The 22331-nt window shown below is 42.3% G+C and overlaps 1 protein-coding gene across 1 annotated transcript in view; it reads left to right on the plus strand.

The window, feature by feature from the left end:
- The window catches only part of ALKBH1 (alkB homolog 1, histone H2A dioxygenase), a 30195-nt gene extending 12520 nt beyond the window's left edge, over positions 1–17675 (plus strand). The window contains exons 4-6 of the mRNA XM_069208401.1: positions 3843–3933; positions 5889–6082; positions 14631–17675. Coding sequence (XP_069064502.1) covers positions 3843–3933; positions 5889–6082; positions 14631–15114 — 769 coding nt within the window. The 3' untranslated portion in view covers positions 15115–17675. The remainder of the gene's footprint in view (positions 1–3842; positions 3934–5888; positions 6083–14630) is intronic.
- The last annotated feature ends 4656 nt before the right edge of the window (positions 17676–22331 follow it).

Below are 22331 nucleotides of genomic sequence, written 5' to 3' on the forward strand. Positions count from 1 at the left end.
AAATGGATGTATTATACAGTTATGCACTGGTAAATTGCATCTCGATATTTGAAGAAACCCTCTCCTTGTTTGCAGATGATCCATCCCCCTAAATCCTTTGGAAGGGCAGTTACTGCAGCCTTGAGCTAGAATACATCTCTGACTGTTTCCATGGTGGGCAGTGGGCAGATTAGAGTTTGCGAATGGCACTCATGAGTTTTTGAGTGTTCAGAAACTTTGAAGGCAATCCATGCAAAATGCATTGTTAGGCTCACATTTACTGCCTGATGTGCACATTTATCTTGCAGACTGAAAAAATCACAGCGTTTGTCTTCCATCACTGTCTTGCCCACTGCATGTGTAGCTCCTTGGTCCCCAACCACTCCCCCACACCACTCTTCCATTTGTCGTCAGTTGGGCCAGCTGTGTGTAGGCAGTGCATGGCTTCTGAATGGTAGACTAGAAACAAACAGACAGACTGCCGTAAATGTATAATTCTTTTTACACCTCTTTGGTTTCTTGTGACGAGCTGGAAGGCTTCAATTAAATTACCTTTCAACCAAGTTACTGCCACTCCATTAACTGTTTCCGTTACTTACATGTTACTGGGCATTGCCTCATCATATGAATACAATCTATATTTTCCCCTATATTGTGTGCTCATATCTATGCCATGTGTGTCATCATCTTGAGCAGATTCAGGTTAGAACACTGGCCCACACTTATATCCTCTGCCCACCACTCAGCTAGATAGCACAGCTTGGATGCAAGTTGATAACTTTCCAGGTCTGGCTGGGCCAGTCCACTCCGATCATAGGGATATTTCAATGTGGCAAGCTTAACTCAAAACGCATGCAAGCCGTACAACGGTAGTCATCAGGCTGTCCTTTTCTGTGAATATTCGATTTGGTACTATTGTCATCATCCCCTGTAAAACAAACACGCATTTAGAAAGCATAGTCATTTTAACAAATACCACTTACCCCATGATCTCTAAAGGTGTAGGGTTCCATAATCCATCCTTCATTCGGCCAATATTAAGATTAGAGGGCTCCGATGGGGAGCTGGTGAACCGGATACCCAGATACTTTAGTACATATGGCTCCCGTATTAATCCCAGCTTGGAAAGCATTGCAGGGTCTCTGTCCACCAGTCAACTGAGAGGGAATAGTTTTGATTTCTGACTATATGTAGCAGGACCAGACAAAACTACAAATGTTTTTAAGTGCTGCAGTGTGCAGAAGTCTCTCAATCTGCAGACTTCTGCTTTTAATAAATGAATGGATTAACAGGGATTTATAAAGCTCAAACATACGCCCTAGGGTTTCATGGCTGTATGAGTGATGATGAAATAAGATGGTCCCCTTCCATCTCGCTAACAAAATAAGTAGGCTTCCAGTTCTTTTCTAAAAGAAGAAAGATCTTCTTTTGCCGGAGACACAGTTGTTATATATTCCATAGCAATGAAGCAACCACAGAAAAGGCCCACCCCGCCAACTCTTGCCCTTTTAAAGTTTGAGAAATCTTTAACAACGGTGACTTTTCAGATCTCAACGACCTACTGCAGATCTAGATCAAGAACAGATCTGAGGGGGGAAAAAACCATGGATCTCTGTCCTTGAAAGGCTTAATACCGAAGTATAAACCTTTACATTTGATGTATCTTTCAGCAGTAAGGCAGAGTAAGGGCCGATAATCTTCAGATACGGAGACACATTTGTAAAGATAAAACAGTTGTTCTCACAGCATGATTCTGAATCAGCTGTAGCTTAAATAAGACTCTTAACTGGAAATCCCAAATAACATGCTTTGGCAAAAAACAGGCAAGGTTGATTTCTGAGTTAGCGAACAATGGTGTCAAATTACTGGAAACGAAAGGAAACATTTTCGCAGGATTTTTAGCCACGATAAACATGCTGCTTTTGAATTGACAGGCGACATCAAACTAAGATTTTTTATCAAATATGAAGCCTATAAACTCTTGACTTTTTTTCAGGAACAGGAGGGGTCCATAACAATTGGCTACCGCGATGGGACCCAAGAATTAACTCTGCCAAGTCTCATTACTTTGGTGTTAGTAGCATTCATTCTTAAATAGTTTCAATTCATCCAGTGCAAAACAGCTAATTAACAGTTGTGCAGATCTACTTTAAAATTCCTGGAGTGGTTTGTCAAGTTTTAAGATGATCTACGTATCGTTCGCATAAGAGAATAGCCTAATGCTAACATTTCTAACTTTGCTGGCCAAAGGTTGCATATATATGTTAAAAAGAATCGGCGATAGTGCTGACGCCTGCGGGACACCGCATAAAAATGTAATTGCATTGGAACAATAACAAAGCAGCCTACAAGCACATTTCATGTTATACAAACAGACTTTAAACCTATCTAGATATTCCTTCCTCCCCAATCTGCGCAATCAGGATAGAATGAATAACTATCAAATGCGACTGAAAGATCAAGCAGAAGGAGCCAGTTGGCAGTTCGCATTTAATCAGTGTCCCATGGTCTTGAATCCTGGTCGGGTTGCCCAGTCTTTAGTTCTTTCAAGTACATTAAAAAGTCCAGGCTAAACGTGATTTAAAGGTAGTAGCGTCTGTTATGCTCACCTTGGAGTAATTATATTTCGTAGTTGCGCCAAACAAGTGCCCCGTTTCTATTTTATACCAACTACGCCATTACTTGCTGCAACATGCTTTCCAAATTCACTCGTTGGGGAAGCACAATTGTAATTAGAGTTACATGTTGTTCCTATAAAGAGTTGCCCATTGACATAAGTGCCATGTTAGGAGTGGCGGAGCCACGTATGAGGGCGGCTAGCACAAAGCATTCTAGGGTCAGATAACTACACAAACATTGAAGGTTCATGTGCCTGTTACTGTTTAGTCCATTTTGGTGAAATGGTTGTTTTTGTTTAAAATGTTCAAATAAGATATTTTACTGCAAAATAAAAAATCATTGCAATTAGCAAGAGGAAGCACATCATTTTAACTTTGGTTGGCAATCTGTTAGGCCGCTGAATCAGAGAGGGTCCTGCTTTCTACCGGTGGACCACCATCACTAATCGGAGAGCCTCGCTAAGAGGTGTGGATTTTTTTTGCCAAACGTTCTCCCACAGACACAGCAGGAGCACTTTTGGCAAAATTACTAATGCTAACCGGCATCACTTTTTTTTTTTTTTAATTCTTAGAAACAAATCTCCAAAGCTGGATTTGTTTCTTACAAATCAAAGAAGCAATGTCCCTGAAACGCAGACAGTCTTCTCTCTGAATGTTCAGGGCATGTTTTTATTTGTAGCACTGCTACAGACAGGCAGCAGAATAAAGGTTCTCGACGGCTGAGTCAGCCAAGGGTCTGCTGTCAGAAACTTGGCAGTCTCTTACACGAGGTGGCGATACCATGAGGTTGGTGTAGGGGAACATTCCCTGGTTTACAGCAGATGTCCCGCCAAACGGTACCCAAGACTGAAAGTCTTCGAACTTTACTGCTTGCATAATTTCTGCATTTAGAGTGTATTGTTCTCAGTTTCTGTAGAGAGTAGGGTATTTTCAAAATAAGTAAAGATTCTCCTATGTGGACTAGTTAGAAAAAATAAGGTTGAACCCTGCCCTGACACAGGAAAGACTATTGAGAAAGAAAGGTAAAAAAAAATGAAACGAAGAAACCATTAAAGTCGAAGACAACCGAATCCCCATTAGGTAGACATTTTTTTGGCAGGGCCCCAACTTGTCCAAGGTTAATACTGTATAGTGTCAAAGAGTACTTAACAATGAGGAGGCAGGAGGACTGTGCATTAATACCTTACTTATACAGATGAATATCTATTCTGTGTACAGGTTATGTTATCTCAGCATCTTTTTCAGACATAAAGGAAGTGGCCGCCAGGAGCCCAAAACCTTGCTGGAGAAGCTACGCTGGGTGACGCTTGGCTTCCATTACAATTGGGACACAAAGGTAGGACTCTGCCTTGGCACTTGCGTGCATCCATTGCAAGTCGGTCTCCGAGGTACACATGTTCCTTTGAGCCCCTCTCACTCTAGTAGGCTCTAACACATGCTGCAGGCTCCAGATATTCTCTTAGCATGACAACAGGACCCAGTGGTTCATCACTATCTTGGGCTTGCATGAAGAATACACAATATTTACCATGTTCAAGTGCCCCATACAAGTTTCATAATTTTGCTGATAACACATATTTGCATCATGGCATGACAAAACCAGTGGCATAATAGCAATTGTAATGTGCTGAATAATAAGAATAAAAAATCTACATTGCCCTTCTTAGCACAACATGCAGCCTATGGTCTATACTTTTGTGTTGGTACTTGGGAATGGAATGATGGGAGATGTCACAGGGAATGATTCGGTTCTACCTGTTCCACCCATTAAGTCCTATCCTTGAGTAGTCTGAAAGACAAATCAATTACCATCTACTATCATATGACCATATTGTGAGGTTCTCCACAAAACAAAGTGTATTTTAGGCAATTTGACACCTTGTACCAAAGGTAAAAATATACAGTAGGCAATAGATTATGCAGTTGTCTGGGCACCACATGTAATGAAACATGACACTTCTGCTAATTAGCATGTATTCCATGTGATCGTCAGCTGAATGTTTTATTTCTTCTTTCATCCCACCTTTCCTTCTTTTTATTGATTATCTCACCATTTTCTTCTTTCTTGATTTATTTTCATTCCCTTTGCCTTTATTTTTACGAACATTCAGCATCTTCTTCTTTTTTTGCTTCCCCTTTTATCCCTTCCCTGCAACCATTCATTTATTCCTGAATGAGGGCTTTTCATCCTCACTTCCTACTTTATTTAATATCTCTTTCACTATTACTTGTTTTTGTTTCTCCTCTCGTTTATCCCACTATTGTTTTATCCAGTTTGTCTCCTTTTTAACCCTGCCTCCCTTTCTCAATCTCCCATTCAAACCTCTGTAGTGCCACCTTTTCTCAGCCCTTTTAATATCACATTTGTAATTTCTTCCTTTAGTTTTTACGATTCTCCAGTGACTCCTTCCTTTAGTCCATCCTTTTTTGTATCTCTTCTTTAATTCCTTTCATCCCTTTGTGCCTACCCTTTTTATTTCTCCATTACTTCTTCATCCTCATGCCGATCTATTTCTTTCCTTTAACTTTGACATCACACAAACAGCAGGACTTAGAGGCAAAAAAATAAGAGGGCTTAGCTTCTTTAGAACTCGTTTGAGACGATGGAGAATCGCTCACTATTAATGCACATGTTGCAGACATCCAATCGTAATCGGAGCATCCCATGGTCTTGAACCCTAGTCAGACGACTCAGGATTTCGTCCACATAGTTTACACTGCTCTTTGTAACTCTCAAAGTGTGAGTGGGCGTCTTCCTCTTTTGGAGACCTGCTTTGACCGTAGCCATTAACATGCAAGTCGTACTGGTGGCATGATATATTTCTCACAGTCACATACTGGTCTTCATTTTTTGATTTACCTTTTCATCAACTCCGTGCCTTTTCAATGCACTTTTCACCTATGTTGCTGATATTAACCCCCACCTCTTCCTATGAAGAACATTGTTATGTTTCCCTTGATCCTTACCTTGACCACCTCTGCTTCACAAATCTCTGCAGCCGTATCTTTTATGTTTATGGATACCACATGAGGAAATCACAAGACTAATCAGTGGAGGAGAGGGGTGGCAATATTTACCAACATAATTTAAATATCAAAAGCATGATACAGCAGAATGTAACATTGCAAGTCCCCAGTGTCCCGCGTGAAAGTACATGTACTAAAACATTACCTCTGAATCGTAGTATAAACTACTGTAGGAAAAAGAAGCCTCCAAAATATTAGCCAGACCTATTGGTTTCTGATGTGCGTACTTGTGCACAGAGTTTAACCTATCTCCTTGCCTTGCAGAAATACTCTCCTGAGCACCATACTGCTTTCCCCATTGACCTTGCCTTCCTGTCCAGGCAAGTTGCTGCAGCTTGCGGATTCCCTCGATTCAAGGCGGAGGCCGGCATCCTAAACTACTATCACCTGGACTCTTCACTGGGAATTCACGTGGACGAGTCCGAGTTGGATCATTCCTGTCCTCTACTGTCCTTCAGGTAGCAATGCAGAGTATGGCGCTTGAGACAAGCGAATAGAATGAGCTGGAGAAGCGATGGGGGCGGGAATGGAATGGGATGTGAGATGGTGTGCCAAGCATACGTTTGACATGTATGTTGTGCTTCCAGGTGTTTCTAGCGTTTTAGGTAGAAGGCTCCACTGACACTCCCTGGGATTAGTCAGAGCTCCTCCAGTGACTCGCGGTCTCTTTCCACTCACACTGTCCCCACTTAGGTCAAAAAGATTTAAAAGGATTTGCCAAGGTGAACATTAGCCTTTGATCAACGAAGTCCGTAGACGTTTCAAACTTAACGATTGTTATTTTATATTCTGTGGACTGCAATGAATTACATAAGAGAAGTACAGGCATAACATGTGTCTGTACAGTTGAAGACAAACACACAGGGGAATTCTTTATTGTCATTTTCATTGAAAGCGAGGTCAGCTTCTCTTCTTTTTGTTAGCTGTGAGACCAGAACCAGTATAGCCATTGTGTGCTCGAAGTTATCAGAAAGGTCTTTGTTGAGTTGTGTGCATGGTGCCTAGGAACTTGAAACTCCCGACTGTCTTCCAGGAGTATCCTTTAGCCTCGACCTCCCTTGCTGTCTGATTCACATAAGGTCTCTTCCCCTCGTTTCTTCTCTGTTTGCTGTTTCAAGGATCGTCATGGAGTGGCTCAGTGAAGGGCATGCAGGCTTCTTATCTGTTATTACCCAAAATAATTGGGCTAGTTGGCACTGAAATATTAAGCCCCCACCCAGGTCATTTGACTATCAACAGTTAATCATAGACTTTTGTGGTCCTGACATCAGACTTGTCTCTGACACAGCTGGGGTTTTAGTATAGAGCCCAAGACACTTCCTCACCAGGCCCCTAATTACCACCCAGCATGCCTCTCCAAGACACCTAGTAACAACATGCTCTAGTGGTTAATATAAAGCCTCACCTCTTCAAAGAACTCTGCATCACAATGCATTACCTACCCACAGCCCAGCCTCCGCTCCTACTACACTTTGACCATATGCTTGTTTTTGACCACGTACAATGTTCTGCTGCCTTTTGTTTAGGTTTGCGCTATAGAAACAACTTATACATTCATACATACATAATGCAGACATAAAAGAAAACGTGAAAAAATGGTTAGCCGTTTAACAACTAGTTTCTCTTGAAAAAGCTACAATTGATTAGTTATGTTACTGCAATTTGTTATGTTATGCAGATTCATAAAGCGCATGGCTACCCGAAGGCCTCCCAGCGCTGAAGTGCATGTTCATCTGCCCACCACTGCCTAACACTCCTAGTGTTTTCTTGGTCCTAACAAGCAGGTAATCAATGAAGGCATTGATTGTTAAGCATCACAGGTGGAGAAAACTCCGTCATGAGCAATGTCTTGAATTTCAAATGGACCTTTGTTTCTCGATTTTATTGAAGCAACTTTTTCAGGCTGATTAGGCCATAACTGAAAAGGCACATCCACCTTAATGTCTACTACAAAAAACAAGGACATTGCAAGCAAATTTGGATTGCAGGGAGTGTTAATTTACATATGTGCCATAATTCATTTGCAGAAATTATGGTACCGTACCCACACAGACCACTGTGCAAAAACAGATGATCTGATAAAGACTTCTAGCCACGGATTCCTTACCTTAGAATATTCCCCAGGTGTCAGACTGGATCTGGAAATTTTTGGTGAGTAGTACCCTTGTGCGCCAGTAGGTAGTGTTATCTGTGTAATTCGTGCTGGAAGTGAAGTGCGCTGTGCCACCCCAGGCCATTGATGTTAGTTCCTTTCACGGCAGTCAGCACAAATCGGGAGAAGAGCTACTCCCAGTCACTTTTTGACTGACCCTTTTTTCGACCCTTTTGTTGATGATTTTTCAGACTTTGTTTCCTGGTATGAAGGCTGTCCACCACAATTGCAGATTTTAAGCCATGGGGCTCCTGTCATCAACAAATGTTGGTGACTGGCCTGCATTCAGTTTTTCTCTGGTGTCTTGAGTGAGACCACAATGCCAAGAAATGTGAGGACTGCTGTGCCATACACGCTAAGGCACTGAGAGAACGGTCCCTCAAGCTCCTCGCCTCTCGACTCTGCAGCGCTCCAGGTCTCGTTGCAAGGAAGGTCCAGAGATTGATCGGGAAGTAGGACCTGTCAATTGTTGTCCCACACCAAGTTGTTTGGGAAGTCGGGTAAGCCCTCCCCCCAAAAAAAAGAAGCCAAAGAGGTCTTCCACTTCACTGCACAAATCTTTGCATGAGTTGCATCGCCGTTGGCACTCGGCCTAGCTCTGAGGTGGAACCTGGGCTGTCTTGCACCTCCCTGAATTTCAGGGAATCAGTGACCCCCACCAAACTTAAGGAATTTTATGAGTAATTTTATTTTTTGGGCGGCCGACCCCTCTAGAGCATACTCTGGTGTGAGAGGGCCCCCTACTGAATTTCTGCCAGCAAGTTTGCCCTTGTTACCATTTGGGCCCCAAGGATCGCTTGATGGATCCGAAGCGGTGCCAGTCAAGCAACCTCAAACTACTCTGGCACCCATTTCAGTGCCGACACCACCAACGCCCAGTGGTGGTGCCGCCCCTATTATCATTTCCATCTCTTATACAGAACCATTCTGGTGTTGTCTGACGATGGCTCCAGCACTGGCTAGGGACAGAGTTTCCGTATGGGCGCCAGTGCCTTATTCATATGACAGGCCTGTACTGGGTAATGTTTGGGAGGGGTGTGCAGACGGTTGTGTATACTAACCCTTGAAGGAGATCTAGAGAACTATTGGTATGAGAATCTTGCAGATGCCAGTGGACTGGATACTTCTCCCCCAGACTCTGGCCAGGACTTCCCCCCCCTACCATGGCTATGGAGGAGGTGTCATTTGCAGTGGTGATGTGGAGGGCAGCTAAGGTCCTGGACCTTATGCTACCCACAGTGGCAGTCAAGGCAAGTGTTTTGACGGGGTGCTCCAGTCTGAAGTTGCTGTCACCATAACGTTACTCCCATTCAGTGATCCTCCTATTGACGACCTGCTATGGTCTTGGTCCAAGGCTCCTGTGCATAGGACAGTTGCCTGTCGCCATTGCCCTGCCCCAGGGGTTTCAGATTTCCTCACCCAGCACCCCACCAGAAGGAACTTTGTTGTCTAGGTCTCTATCTCGAAAGTTAACCCCGGTGAATTCCCTACCACTCCACTGGATAAGGAATCCAAAAGGCGGGATATCGTTGGGAAGAAGATTTTCTCTTCTGCTAGCCTGGTAATGTGGTCAACGAAGCTTGGTTGAGAACAGCTGGCTTTTCGCGCAGGTGTCCAAGGGTCGCTCATGGACTTGCCTTTTGATGGCTCCCGGTTGTTTGGAGAGAAGGTGGACTCAGTGCTAGAGCACTATAAGTACAGCAGAGCTATGGCCAGGTCTGCCTTCTGCCCATTTCAGTGCCACAGGAGGGGTTTTCAACCACAACTTTATATGCCCATCCACCCCTGCTAGCAACTGCTCAATCTTTTCACGTCCAAGGACTCAGTTTCCACAGACCATGTGGAACAGATAACCAGAGATCGAGGCAGTCCACTACCCCTCTGGCAGACTTGGCCTCCAAATCCCTCTAGCTTGCCCTTTGACCATCATGGGCATCCAGTGGGTGAGGGGCAGGATATGCCTTCATATGCACCACTGGAGGTCAGTAACATCCAACCATTTGGTTTTGCAGCTCGTCCCTCCCCTTTGCTATACCACTCCACGCCCCCTGATACCACTTACATTTGACAAGCTGTAGAGGACCACCTCTCCTTGGGGTGTTAGTTTTCTTAACCAAAGGAGCTATAGAGAAGGTGCCGGCATCAGAAGTAGGTCGTGGTTGCTTTTCCCGCTACTTTCTGTTGCCCAAGCAGTATGAAGTCCTCCGTCCTATTCTAGGCCTGCGCCTTCTCAATCTCGTGATTAAAAAAAGAGGAATTTTCAATGCTTTGCTTTCACAAGTCTACCTGCCCTGGACCTAGGAGACCGAATGGTATCACTGGATGTACAGAATGCACATTTTAACATCCCCGTTCTGCCAGCCCACAGGCATTCCCTGCGGTTCATGGTTGGTCAAGCGCACTTTCAGTTTGCTGTGCTCCCCTTTGGCCTTATCAGTGCCCCTCGGGTGTTCACAAAACTGATGGCGGTGGTTGCCTGCGAAGGTCAGGAATTCCAGTCTTTACCTACTTTGACGATTGGCTGTTGAAGGTGGTCACATCCCAGGCATTCCTCTTCCACCTTCAGACTATGGCAAACCTTCTGCCCTTGCTCTGGTTCACTATCAACGTACTGAAGCCACACCTGGATCCTTCTCAGATGCTGCCTTTCATTGGAGCTGTTCCGAGCATAGTGTATTTTTGGGCCTCTCCTCCCTGGCGGCGAGTCCAGGATATTCTGGCCATGATAATGATGATTCAACCTCTCTCCTGGATTTCGGTGAGAAAGATTTGGGGTTGTTGGTCCTCATGGCCTCCTGCATCCTTCTTGTGACATGTACCCGTTGGCATATTGGGGCTCTGCAGTTGGTTAAATCTGTTTGCCTCTGTTGAGAACTCACAATGTCAGAAGTTTTGCTTGCTGGAGTTTTCACGCCTGCTCTCATTCGGAGATGCTTTTGGGGTGGAGTGGCGCTCCGGCCTCCTGTATGCCTTCCCTCTCATCCTACTCCTGCCCAGAGTTATCAAGAAGATCAGGGTCAACTGGGCCCAAGTCATTCTTGTGGCTCCAGGTTGAGCACTTAGTATCCCGAGCTGTTGAACATGAGTAAGGATCCTTTGATCAGCCTGCCTCTTCTGGAGGATCTTATGTTGTCTACACCGAACCTGAAAATGCTTCACCTTCATGCGTGGAGATTGAGTGGAAACAGTTGACAACTTTCATCCTTCCACCCAAAGTCTTTAATATTACCTTGGTAGCCAGGTATCTCTCCACCAAAACGGTGTATCCTGCCATTGGAGTAGGTTTGTGGTATGGTATATAGACACATGTTAACCCTCTTTTTGCACCCCTTTGCCATGTTCTGTCGTTCATTCTACCTTAGCCCAGCAGGGCTCTGCTCTGGGAACATCAAAAGTTAATCTCTCTGCCATCTCAGCATGTCGGAGGTTGGCAGATTAGCAATCCCTGTTCAAAACCCTTATTGAACGTAGGTTTATGAAAGGTCTCCAAAACATATTCCCATATGCACCCTTCATTATGCCACAGTGGGACCTTAGTTTGGTTCCTAAATTGTTGATGTGTGTTTCTTTCGAGCCTTCACATAACTGCCCACTTAGGCTTTTCACAATAAAAATAGCTTTTGTGGTTCTGTTAACCTCTGCCTAGAGGGTTGGTGAGCTGCAGGCATTGTCAACACATCCTGAATACAGTACCATTTACCCAGGCAAACTAGTCCTTTGCACAGGTGCATCCTTCCTGCTGAAGGTGGTAACTCACTTTCACGTAGGCCAGTCCATCACTTTGCCTAACTTTTACGCTCTGCCTCACCCCTCTAAAGAAGAGGAGATACTCCATTGGCTGAACCCAAAAAGAGCATTTCCCGTTGTACCTTGACCGCACAAAAGTATTCTGGGTGGATGACCGAATCTTTGTGGGGGATGTCAGAGCCAAGAAAGGAAAGGCGGTGCAGAAACTGGCCCTTTTACGATGGATAGTGTTCTGCATCAGATCTGCAATGTATTGGCCAAAAATCAACCTCCTGAAGGTTTGCAAGTACATTCTACCAGAGCCAAGGCTGCAGCCACTGGGTTAGCTTGCGGAGTTCCTGTCCTTGATATCTGTCAGGTTGAGACAACTGAAATTTGAATGGCATATGAGAGATCCACATATGATTGAGAGCCAAGGCTAAAGTGAGCTTGATGGTGGAGCAAGAGACCAAAGCGAGATTATAATACAATGCATCACTGAAGGAGGTAGACGGGCTTCTAAAGGCTTAGGAAGGAAAGCTGGACAAGGAAAGGACACTGTGGGGAGATGTGACTGACAAGAGAAGAAGAAAAGTCTCCATAAAATTTGCCTGATTGGAAAGAGGGGAGTGAGTCATTCTGAGCGAGAGCACACAGTGGGAAAGGTGGAAGTGTCACACATGTGAAGTACGTACAGAGTACATACAGACCTGGTGTTTGTTATGAGAACAGGGAGGCAAGAATACATTATTTTATCACTGTCTGTTGAAGGAGAGAGGGACAGACACAGATTATAAATGTGATGCATGTGATAGAAATGGTGACGAAAAAGTGTGTATTATTGTTTGTTCAGAGTGATAACCAGAATTTCTGGGGAAAGAAGGCCCTGGTGCAGGTGATGGAAGAACCAGGGATTGAGATATTGGGAGTGGCATAAATACTTGGCTGTCCAATGGATGGGGAACGAGAGAGGGTGTAATAGTGATGGATGGGGAGTTAAAACTGGAGATTGCACCAGTGTTCTACACTGTTTCAGCGTCATTTGCACCAACATAGCAATGCATTAACAACAGATGTAACGATGGACTTGTGCAAAATAATTTGTGCAAACTCTACAGTAAGACCTCTAATGTCTGTGCATTTTGGAAGGCGGGAGGGGGATATTTGGGGATAGGCCAGAAAGACATGATGGGGCGTATGCACAAAGGTAAATATACATTTGTAAACACTCATCAGGGTGTGGAGCCTCTTACAACCGGAGTTACGAGTCTAAAGTTAGTACATTACACACATATTTGAAGATCAACACTATTGTGGCGGAGATCTCACTATAGGAAAGTAGTTGGAAAATGATTAAAACGTACTCTTTAAAAATATTTTGATGTAGAATATATTTGTAAATTAATTTTAAATATTTCATTTTAATCTAGAAGTAATAAAATATTTCCGCAAGTTAATAAAATTAATGAAATTAGAGGTATACTAAATAGCTTATGTAAATATAGTAATTTACACATAATAATGTTTAAATTTAAAAATCTCACACGCACTTTATTTTATATGTAGTAAATTTTGTTAAATTGTTTCTTTATGTTTTAAATACAATTTTACATTCCTTATTTTAAGTTAAATCTGTAAACCTATAAATATTTAACGGTATGTAATTGCTCAGTCTATAAGCTCACACATATAAATACACACACATAATATTAGTTTATGGTTCAAATTTCTATATTGAAGTTTCAATGGGAAAAAAACAAGAGGTGACACAGCACCCCCCAAACCTAGAAGAGAGAACATATGTTCACAATCGACCAGTTACTCTCCCCCCCCCCCCCCTCAAACCCACCCCTCAGGTGCACGTCTGCTGTCGCGCTGTAAGGAATGCGTACAGGGCTACTGAAGTGGCCTCCCACCAGCTCACGTCCCTAGGAGCAGTCCCCATCGGGAGATGTATGAGTCGTAAGTATTTAGGGCAAGTCAGCTCCCTGAACTCACCAGAGAGCATGGTCAGAAAGGGGCTCCATAGCTCCCTGTAGGAATGCCCCAGCGCTGCAAGAGTAAGTGGAAGCTTTTCCATCCCCAAAAATCAGCCATATCCGATGTAACCATCGCAGCTGTGTAGGGACCTGTGGGGAGTCCCAGTGTGTCAGTATATTTTGTAAGGCCGCTCCTCGGGCTGGACCGATCTGACATCTCCGTACGGACTTAAGTGGGAACGTCAAAGGATTATATAATATAAGTTTAACGTTAGTTCCTAAGGGACTCTATTTATTCTTTATCTCCGTTGTGTTTTGTAGGAGTGTATTGCAGCACCTGTGAAAGGCCATATGCAATACTTACCTCACTCCAAGACTGGGCCGAAATACAGTTACACCTGTTTTGATACCTGTAGGGCTGTGCAAACTTCAGAAGTGTTGTTTGTTAATAGCAATTGCCTTAATCTGTTGTGGGTGTATGTTTGTATCAGCATATCCTTCCCTGCACCCCACCTTAAAGTTCCTAAATCCCTCCCATTTGATAGTAAGTATCCCTCATTTTCCAACCACTCTCCCTTGTCCCTCCTACATTTACTTCTGAAGGGTATAACTACTTGTGTGGAGATCACCACCACAGTGGCAGAGATCTCGGCACAGAATACATAGGAGAGACCGAGGGCTCTGTCCATAGGTTTGGGAATAGCATTTTGTAGAATTTGAATAGTACTACTGTTGTACTACTCTTCATACTATCAGCCCATCTTGTCTGGTTTTAATATTGACAGTGTCACTTCTCATTGCAGATATCGCTGGCTGTCTGAATCAAAGTACTAATTCCATGACCTGCCCTTAGTTAATTTCCAGCTATACCCGACCATAAGCTTTGTTGAGATAATTACCTTGGTCCCACCAGAGTGAGAATCGTTTTTTAGTGGATGAACTGGTTTTAAATAGCCGAGTAATGGGTGGTATTTCATGTTTTTTGTGCTTTGAGTAGGATTACAGCATTCCATACATCATAATCTATACCTATGTTTACTTGGCTACATTTTAACTTTCCCTTGTGGCTTTCTAGAGCGTTTTGTTTAGTGATGCTTCCAGTAATAATCTATTTTGCCAATGACTTGATTTGATTTCTCTTCCTCCTAGCTTTGGACAGTCTTCCGTGTTCCTGCTGGGTGGGCTAAGGAGAGATGAGGCCCCTATCCCGATGTTCATGCATAGTGGTGACATCATGGTCATGTCTGGCGTCAGCCGTCTCCTCTACCATGCAGTGCCTCGCATAGTACCATGCCCTGGTGGTACAACACTACCCTCATGCCTTTCTCAAATGGCCTTCCATAACTCAGCTACAATTTCTCTATCGTCTGATCCGTGTACACCTGAGGACTGGGAGGTATGCTCCAAGTACTTGTTGAACTCCCGTATTAACATGACCGTTAGGCAGGTGCTAGGTCCAGGCCGCACCTTTCCAGCTGAGTCTGAAGAGGGACATGGGGCAGTGAGGGGTTATGAAGGATCTTACCACCCAGACAGTGATGAGGAGCACAACGATGGAACAGCGAAGCGGCCTAAGAAGAATGGAAGTAACTTGGAATCTTCGGAATCAGACATGTCAAGTATCACACATTGAGAGTGACGCTAATAACCTGGAGCTTAATCTCACGTTTGGGCTGTCTGTGGACTCTCTGAAAGGAAGGAGTTTCACACGAAAGTCATTTTTTGGTAACGTTTTGTCTAGAACCTTGAAACTACAAAACCCTGAACCATGAGATATTTTGCAACATTTTTAAAAAACTTGAGTACAGCACTGACCGAACTTCTTTCTCTTCCAACCAAACTTTTCGGTGTCTGTATATTTAAAAATTCTCTAGAATATGCGTGTGGACATGAGTGTGTTCTTTGTATCCCAAGCCAAATGTAATGAGAACAGTTTCCTGAGGCATCATAATTCAGGTCCTTCCTCATAGACCTTTTCATCAAATGTCGCACAGGTAAGGGGGGATAAGTTATGAGCTACTGTGATTTTAATGTATGAGTAATAGTTGACATTTGCTTTTAATTGAAAGTAGCCTACAAAGGTTTGTGAGGTGAGGAAGATTAAGAAACATGAAATATGCTTTACAATGCCTTTCCCGAAGTATTTAGCAACTTTAGAGAAAACCCAACATCCAGTAACGCTGCTTACTATTTTGGGCATGGTCTGTTCATGGGAAGTCGAATGAGCGACCCTTCTTGGACTACCCTATATCTGGAGACCTTTCTTGTATGCATTGGTTCTAGGAGATCGCTATAGATGGACGGGAAGGGCTAAGCATTTCTTCTTCTCAGGTTGCTAAAACTGGAACCACCGAGTAGCACTTTTAATAAAGCTAAAAAGCTTTAAAAAAAAATGGTGAAATGTGCTGTATAAGTGGTTGGTTTTATGTTGCCTTTTATGTAAGAATACTGCACTGTTTTCAGAAAACTGATACCCTAATGGGTGGGGTAAAGAGGTGGAGAGGAGGAGCAGTCTGATATTGACTCAGTTGTGTAGTTGTGGCTGTAAAATCAATCTCATTGTAGCTGGAAGTTCACTTTTGAACCACTGACAAACACGGTACATTGCAGGGGGTCATAGAATTTGTCAGACCTTGTGACGAAACGTGGGTAAAGGGTTGGTGGAACTTACAGTGAGAAGTCTAAACAGCAGAGAAATTATGCTTGTTGCCAGTATGAAGTGCCTTGCTGTAGAGTAGAGGTCTTCAAACGGTGGGCTCGACTCACAGGGTGCTGTGTAATCATGGAAAGGGGGTGCTCATTGTATAACTAGATTTCCCCTTCCTTTGTTCTGTATTCCAAAAGTGAGTTTGATTTGTTTTCCATGGGACTCTGATTGAGGGAGGTGTAAAAGTAGCCAATCATTGTGTGGCACCATCATCAATGATTGTCTTCCAGTCACAAACAATGCAATATGATAGCAGGAAATGCTCCAAATTTGTATCTCTTTAAAGATTCACCTCAGGAATGTAGGCTGTACATCATGGGAGTGCTTTTTTCTTGCATTTACTGTTCCTGTTCTCACTGCTGCCTTTTGCTCCATGCTGTAGGCTTTTGCTGTCATCGCTGTTGCTGGCTTTTTTTTCTGCCTCGCAGAAGCTTTTTATCTTTGAGCTTCAACTTCTGTAGCTTTTTTAGGTTGAGTGTGCAAGCGCTTCGACCTGTTGTAACTATTGTGGGATTTTAACCACGCCCATGTCACACCCATCACTTTTACTCGTCTGTGGGATTGCCTTTGAAAAATCACTTGATGGCATTGTAAAATACTTTGTTTGCCCCGCCTTGAGGCTGTGTTTGTCATGCTTTGCAGACTGCACCTGTTACTTGGGTTATTGTACGATTGCTGATGTACTCATGGGCAAACTATTTCTTTAGTCTCTCTACTTCATGCTGCTTGGCGACCGTGGCGCTCAGTGTGAATAGGCACAACAGCTTGAACTCGATCGGCGGTGTTGGCACGCTGGTCACATTGTTCAGTTACCTAATCAGTAATTTCTTGTGGCTCTCCCGTTAAAACACTTGAATTTGGTGAATGCTGTATGTGAAACAGAAATCCTGAAAGAGAAAGAGTCTCTCCCGGCACAGGGGGAGAGGCAATACTACAATATTCACTGTACTCTGGAAAACTCGACCCATAATGCATTGCAGGGCATTACTTTTACAAACCATATTTACTCATAACTCAGCCTGTGTTGGTCCTAGGACAATAGGACCACCACCAAAATGTTCACAACAACATGCTCTTTCCGCCTATATCAACATTGGGCCCCCACACCAGGTTAGTGGGGACCCCAAAATAATAACCCCTCCCAACATTCACTGCCTGTTTATGCTCTCTTATGGCTGGAATGTTTGTTTTACAGTTGGGAATAGCTTGTGTTTTAAGGGCCTCGTTTGTGATATCATTGCTATAGGCCTGCCACCCTTGAATATATGTAATGCACTATGCCCTCTGGGTGTTAAATGTTTTAAATGTATGGTTATGTTACATTATTTATTGCCATTTTCTTTTTGTGTGGTTATACCCTCTAGGGGCTCACTATATAGTTACATGACCATGTTTCTTACAAATACTATTTTCATTGTGGTGTTCTCTAGGGGCTGTTTTAAGCATTACAGTCATAGCAACATATTAAAATATTCATGGCATGGAAACTTGTCCCATAATGCTTTGCAGGGCATTACTTTTTCAAAACATGTTTGCTCATAACTCAGCCTGTGGTTGTCACAGGACAATGGGACCATCTTCAAAACATTGACCACAATGTGCTTTTTTTCCCTACATCATCTCGTGGTCCCCACACAGGTAGTGGGGACTCCAAAATAATAACCCCTACCACCATTCATTATCTTTTAAAGCTTTCTCATGGCTGGAACTTTTGTTTTACAGCTGGGAGAAGTTATGTTTTATGGGCCTTGTTTGTAATCTCATTGCAATAGTCCTGCTAGCTTTGAACATCTATAAAGTAATATGGGCCTGATTATGACCTTGGTGGAGGGAATTACTCTGTCCCAAATGTGACGGATATCCCGTCTGCCATACTATAAGTTCCATAGGATAAAATGGAACTTGCAATACGGCGGGCAGGATATCCGTCACATTTGGGACGGAGTAATCCCCTCCGCCAAGGTCGTAATCAGGTCCTATGTCCTCTAGCGGCTGAATATATGGTTACACTGCATTACTTTCTCCCATTCATTTTTTATGTGGCTTTCTAAGGGCTGACTGTATAGTTACATGACCATGTTTCTTCCAAATGCTATTTTTGTTGTGGTGCTCCCTAGGGGCTGTTCTGAGCATTGTACATACTATAATATTTGCTGCCCAAAAACTTGCCCCAAAATGCTTTGCATGGCATTACTTGTACAAAACATTTTTGCTCATAACTCAGCCTGTGGTGTCCTAGGACAATGGGACCACCTTAAAAAATCTCTTTCTGTCTTCATCATCTCTGGGTCCCCATACTGTTAGTGGAGAGCCCAAAATAATAACCCCTACCTCCATTCACTGTCATTTAAGCTTTCTCATGGCTAGAACTTTTGTTTTACAATTGTGAGAAGTTCTGTTTTAAAGGCATTGTTTGTAATATCATTACAGTAGGCCTGCTAGCCCTAAAACGCCCTATGGGGGCTAAGTTTATGGTTACACTGCATTACTTTATCCTTTATTTTTTTCATGGGGTTATCCTCCCCTAGGGGCTACCAATATGGTTACATGACTTTCTTACAAATTATATTTTGTTATGGTGCCCTACAGGGGCTGTTTTGAGCTTAGTCTGTTGACAAAAGTTTATTTTTGATAAAGGTTTATATGATAATTAATAAAAAAGAAACAATAATAAAAGTAGTTTATATAATTAATATTCTCTCCTTATTACAATTATGACCATAATTCAGGCCAACTTAACATCCTTATTATACTATGTTTGAACAGTCTTGATATGTTTTGATGACCCTTCTAGTTAAAACTGGGCTCCCCTTGCTGTTTCCCCTGTTGGCAACCAAAGCTAAAAGAAGAGATGATGGATGGAATGCTCAACAATGCAAACATTTAGCCCCAGTCACAGAGATTTGGGTTTAATCCATTGTGTTTCTTTTGCCCACTATGCTGCCCAAGTTTGGATCCAGCCATATGCAAATCAGTTTGTGAGGTAAGAACGGGTGTGCTGCCCTGCACAAGCTTTTCTGTTGATATACTAATATATCTAGGGGCATGTACGAAGCCGCCACCCTCAAAGTATCCAGATTGAGCAAACTCTTATTTGTGCTAGTTCATCCACAGTTAACCGTAGGCAGCACAGCTGTTGACAGACTTTATCCTCTAATGTGGAGGGTAAAAGTGGGTTTTGTGCCAGTGGCCGTGCTGGTGAGTAGAGAACCAGCAGATGCGCATTCCTCTGAAGGCCCGCACAGGCCTAGATCAAACAGCCCACCATGTCAGCCCCATCTTTCAGATGCATTGGTGTTATACAAATTTCCGTGTTTAGTGAGTATGGGGCAACACTATCCCTCTCAACAGCCACATGCAAGACACCACTGCTGTTCCAAATGCACCTGTGCACAATTGTAATAATGGGAACAATTACTCTTTGAGGCTTCTAAGTGTATGATGTCAATTCTAATAGAACATGCAGAAGAAAAGTGGGAGAGTTTGTTGAGAGAAATATGAGAATTGGAATCAGAGATCTTAACATTAAAACTGCCAGAGGTGAAAGCCAAAAATGATAAGATCTTAAGAGATTAAGAGATTAAGAGATTTTGGACAAACATCAAATATATATAAAAAGTAAAAAAATGACAAATATACAAAGGGATGACAAGGATTATGCGAATGGATGAGTTTATAGCTTTGCAAGGAAATTTGATAGCTTTGTAACCAAACCTCCAAACAACAATACACAAGATGCCAAAGAGTTATTGGGGACGGAGTCAGAATTCTCTATTACATCAGAGGAATCTGAGGGAGATGGCCAAGTAAGTGACAATGCAAATGTAACCTCAAATAGTGATCAAATGGCCTCTACAGGTTTTTTACGAGAGGCCAAAAGATATCGGCTGGGAAACAAGAGACATTTTCCCAGCAGACCCTTCAAAAACAAAAAAGAGAACCCGTAGGGGTAAAAGGAAAAGAAGACATCAAGGGGAATTTGGCCACAGGGGTACAAACCAGGGCTGCGAGGACAAAAACTCCAGACAACTCACAACAATATGTCTTCCGGATGGGAATGCAACTGGTAATGCTATTCAAGATGATAGTAGTTCCATTGTAAATTTATCTGATTACACACTAACAGAGGAACAAATAAATGTATTGGTCCAAGGACTAGGATGTCTTGCAATATGACAGAGGTCCAAATAGATTTGTTTACATTTTTGCAACAGTTAAAACTTAAAAAATATTTCACTGAAAGAGGCAATAGACAATATATGGACTCAATGGAGTCATTACCTAGTGAATATACGGTAAAAGATTTGGAGGTTATTCAGACCTTACACTCTTTGGACAATATGGATAATAATGATTTTGATAGGCAATAATTGCTGGATGATTTAAGAACTAGACAAGATTTAACCCTTAACAGTGGATTGAAACCCAGATCCATCTTTACACCTATCTGGCCCACTGACAATGTCATAGATACTTTTGGCAAGTTAGTTAAGGAGGATCTAAATAGACTAGATGATAACATCAGAAAGGGTAGATCTTATATAACCCATAATATAACTCAGAATGAAAAATCAGCCTTAAAAAATGTATTGCACAACCAGAGTGTGGTTGTCAAAGAAACAGATAAGGGGGGGCAATATGGTCATTCTCCATAGAGTTGACTATATCAAGGACATCAATCGACAATTGGCAGATACAACTTCATATATAAAATTGAAGGATAATCCTATTAATCAAATTGTTCAAAAATTAAATGTCCTATTACAAATGTGGCAGGAACAATGTTTAATTTCTGATTTAAAATGTAGATATATATTGAATCCATACCCCAAAGCACAGTGCTTGTATACATTACCTAAAATTCATAAGAACAGTACATCACCTTCCGGTAGACCTATTATATCAGGGATTGATGCACCCACTGAAAGGCTTTCTGAGTATATTGACAGTTACTTACAACCAATTGTCAAAAATGTACCCTCATATCTACAAGACACGAAGGACGTCCTTATGAAATTAGAGGATATAGTATGGGTGCCGGAGATGACTTGGGTCACGATGGATGTTACATCTTTATATACTTGTATACCCAAAACTAAAGGTTTGTAAGCAGTGCGTTATTTCCTTTCTAATCGTTCAGCATCACGTTTGGAACACACAAAAACATTGGTACAAATGATTGATTTCATATTGGAAATTAATGTTTTTATTCACAAGGGTGAATGGTTTCGACAGGCCCAAGGAGTAGCTATGGGTTCGCGATTCTCACCATCTTATGCAAACTTGTACATGGGCCAGTTGAAGGAACGCACATTTGGCAAAAGGGTCCCCCACACATGACTGAGCATATTTTCTTTTGGGGAGATATATTGATGATGTATTGTTGATTTGGACGGGACTAGAATTATTATTGTTGGAATTCTGTAATTATATCAATACAAATGATTTTCAACATACAGATGATGTATGAATATAGTAAAAACTTCTTAGATTTGGAAATATCTACCAAAGGAAATATGGTTCAAATGAAAGATTCCCAGAAACCAACTGCATGCAATGCATTATTACATGCAAATAGTTTGCATCCCAAGACCCAGTTATAAGCCATTCCGTTTGGTGAGATGAATAAATTGAAAAGGAATTGTAGGGAAACGGAGGCATGTGAGACAGAGCTGAATCTTTGAGAAGATAGATTTTCACAAAGAGGCTACCCAAAACAAACTATAGTGGCAGCTAGAGAAATGATTAATAAAATATCTAGAACATCCCTATTGAGAAAACATAATAGGTCTACAACTAGATCCTTGCAGGTTTTGTACACTGTTTAGTAATAACAGTCAAGACATTTATAAAATTTTATGTAAACATTGGAATATCTTAGAGACAGATCGCACCCTATCAAATATATCTTCCAAACCCAAAATGATTCAGAAGAGGGGCATAACAATTAGAAATTTGGTTTGCAATAGCTATTTACCCCCGATCAAGGAGAGCATGGAAACTTGGCTCCCAGGTAAAACAAGTGGGTTTTACAAATGCAGTCATAGCAATATGTGCAATATAGCCTTAAATAGAACTTTAAACTTCAGCTATAATGGGAGCAAGACATATAAAATTGAGATTTTTATCAATTGGAATACCAA

Source organism: Pleurodeles waltl, chromosome 9 (genome assembly GCF_031143425.1).
Source record: "Pleurodeles waltl isolate 20211129_DDA chromosome 9, aPleWal1.hap1.20221129, whole genome shotgun sequence".
NCBI lineage: Eukaryota > Metazoa > Chordata > Amphibia > Caudata > Salamandridae > Pleurodeles > Pleurodeles waltl.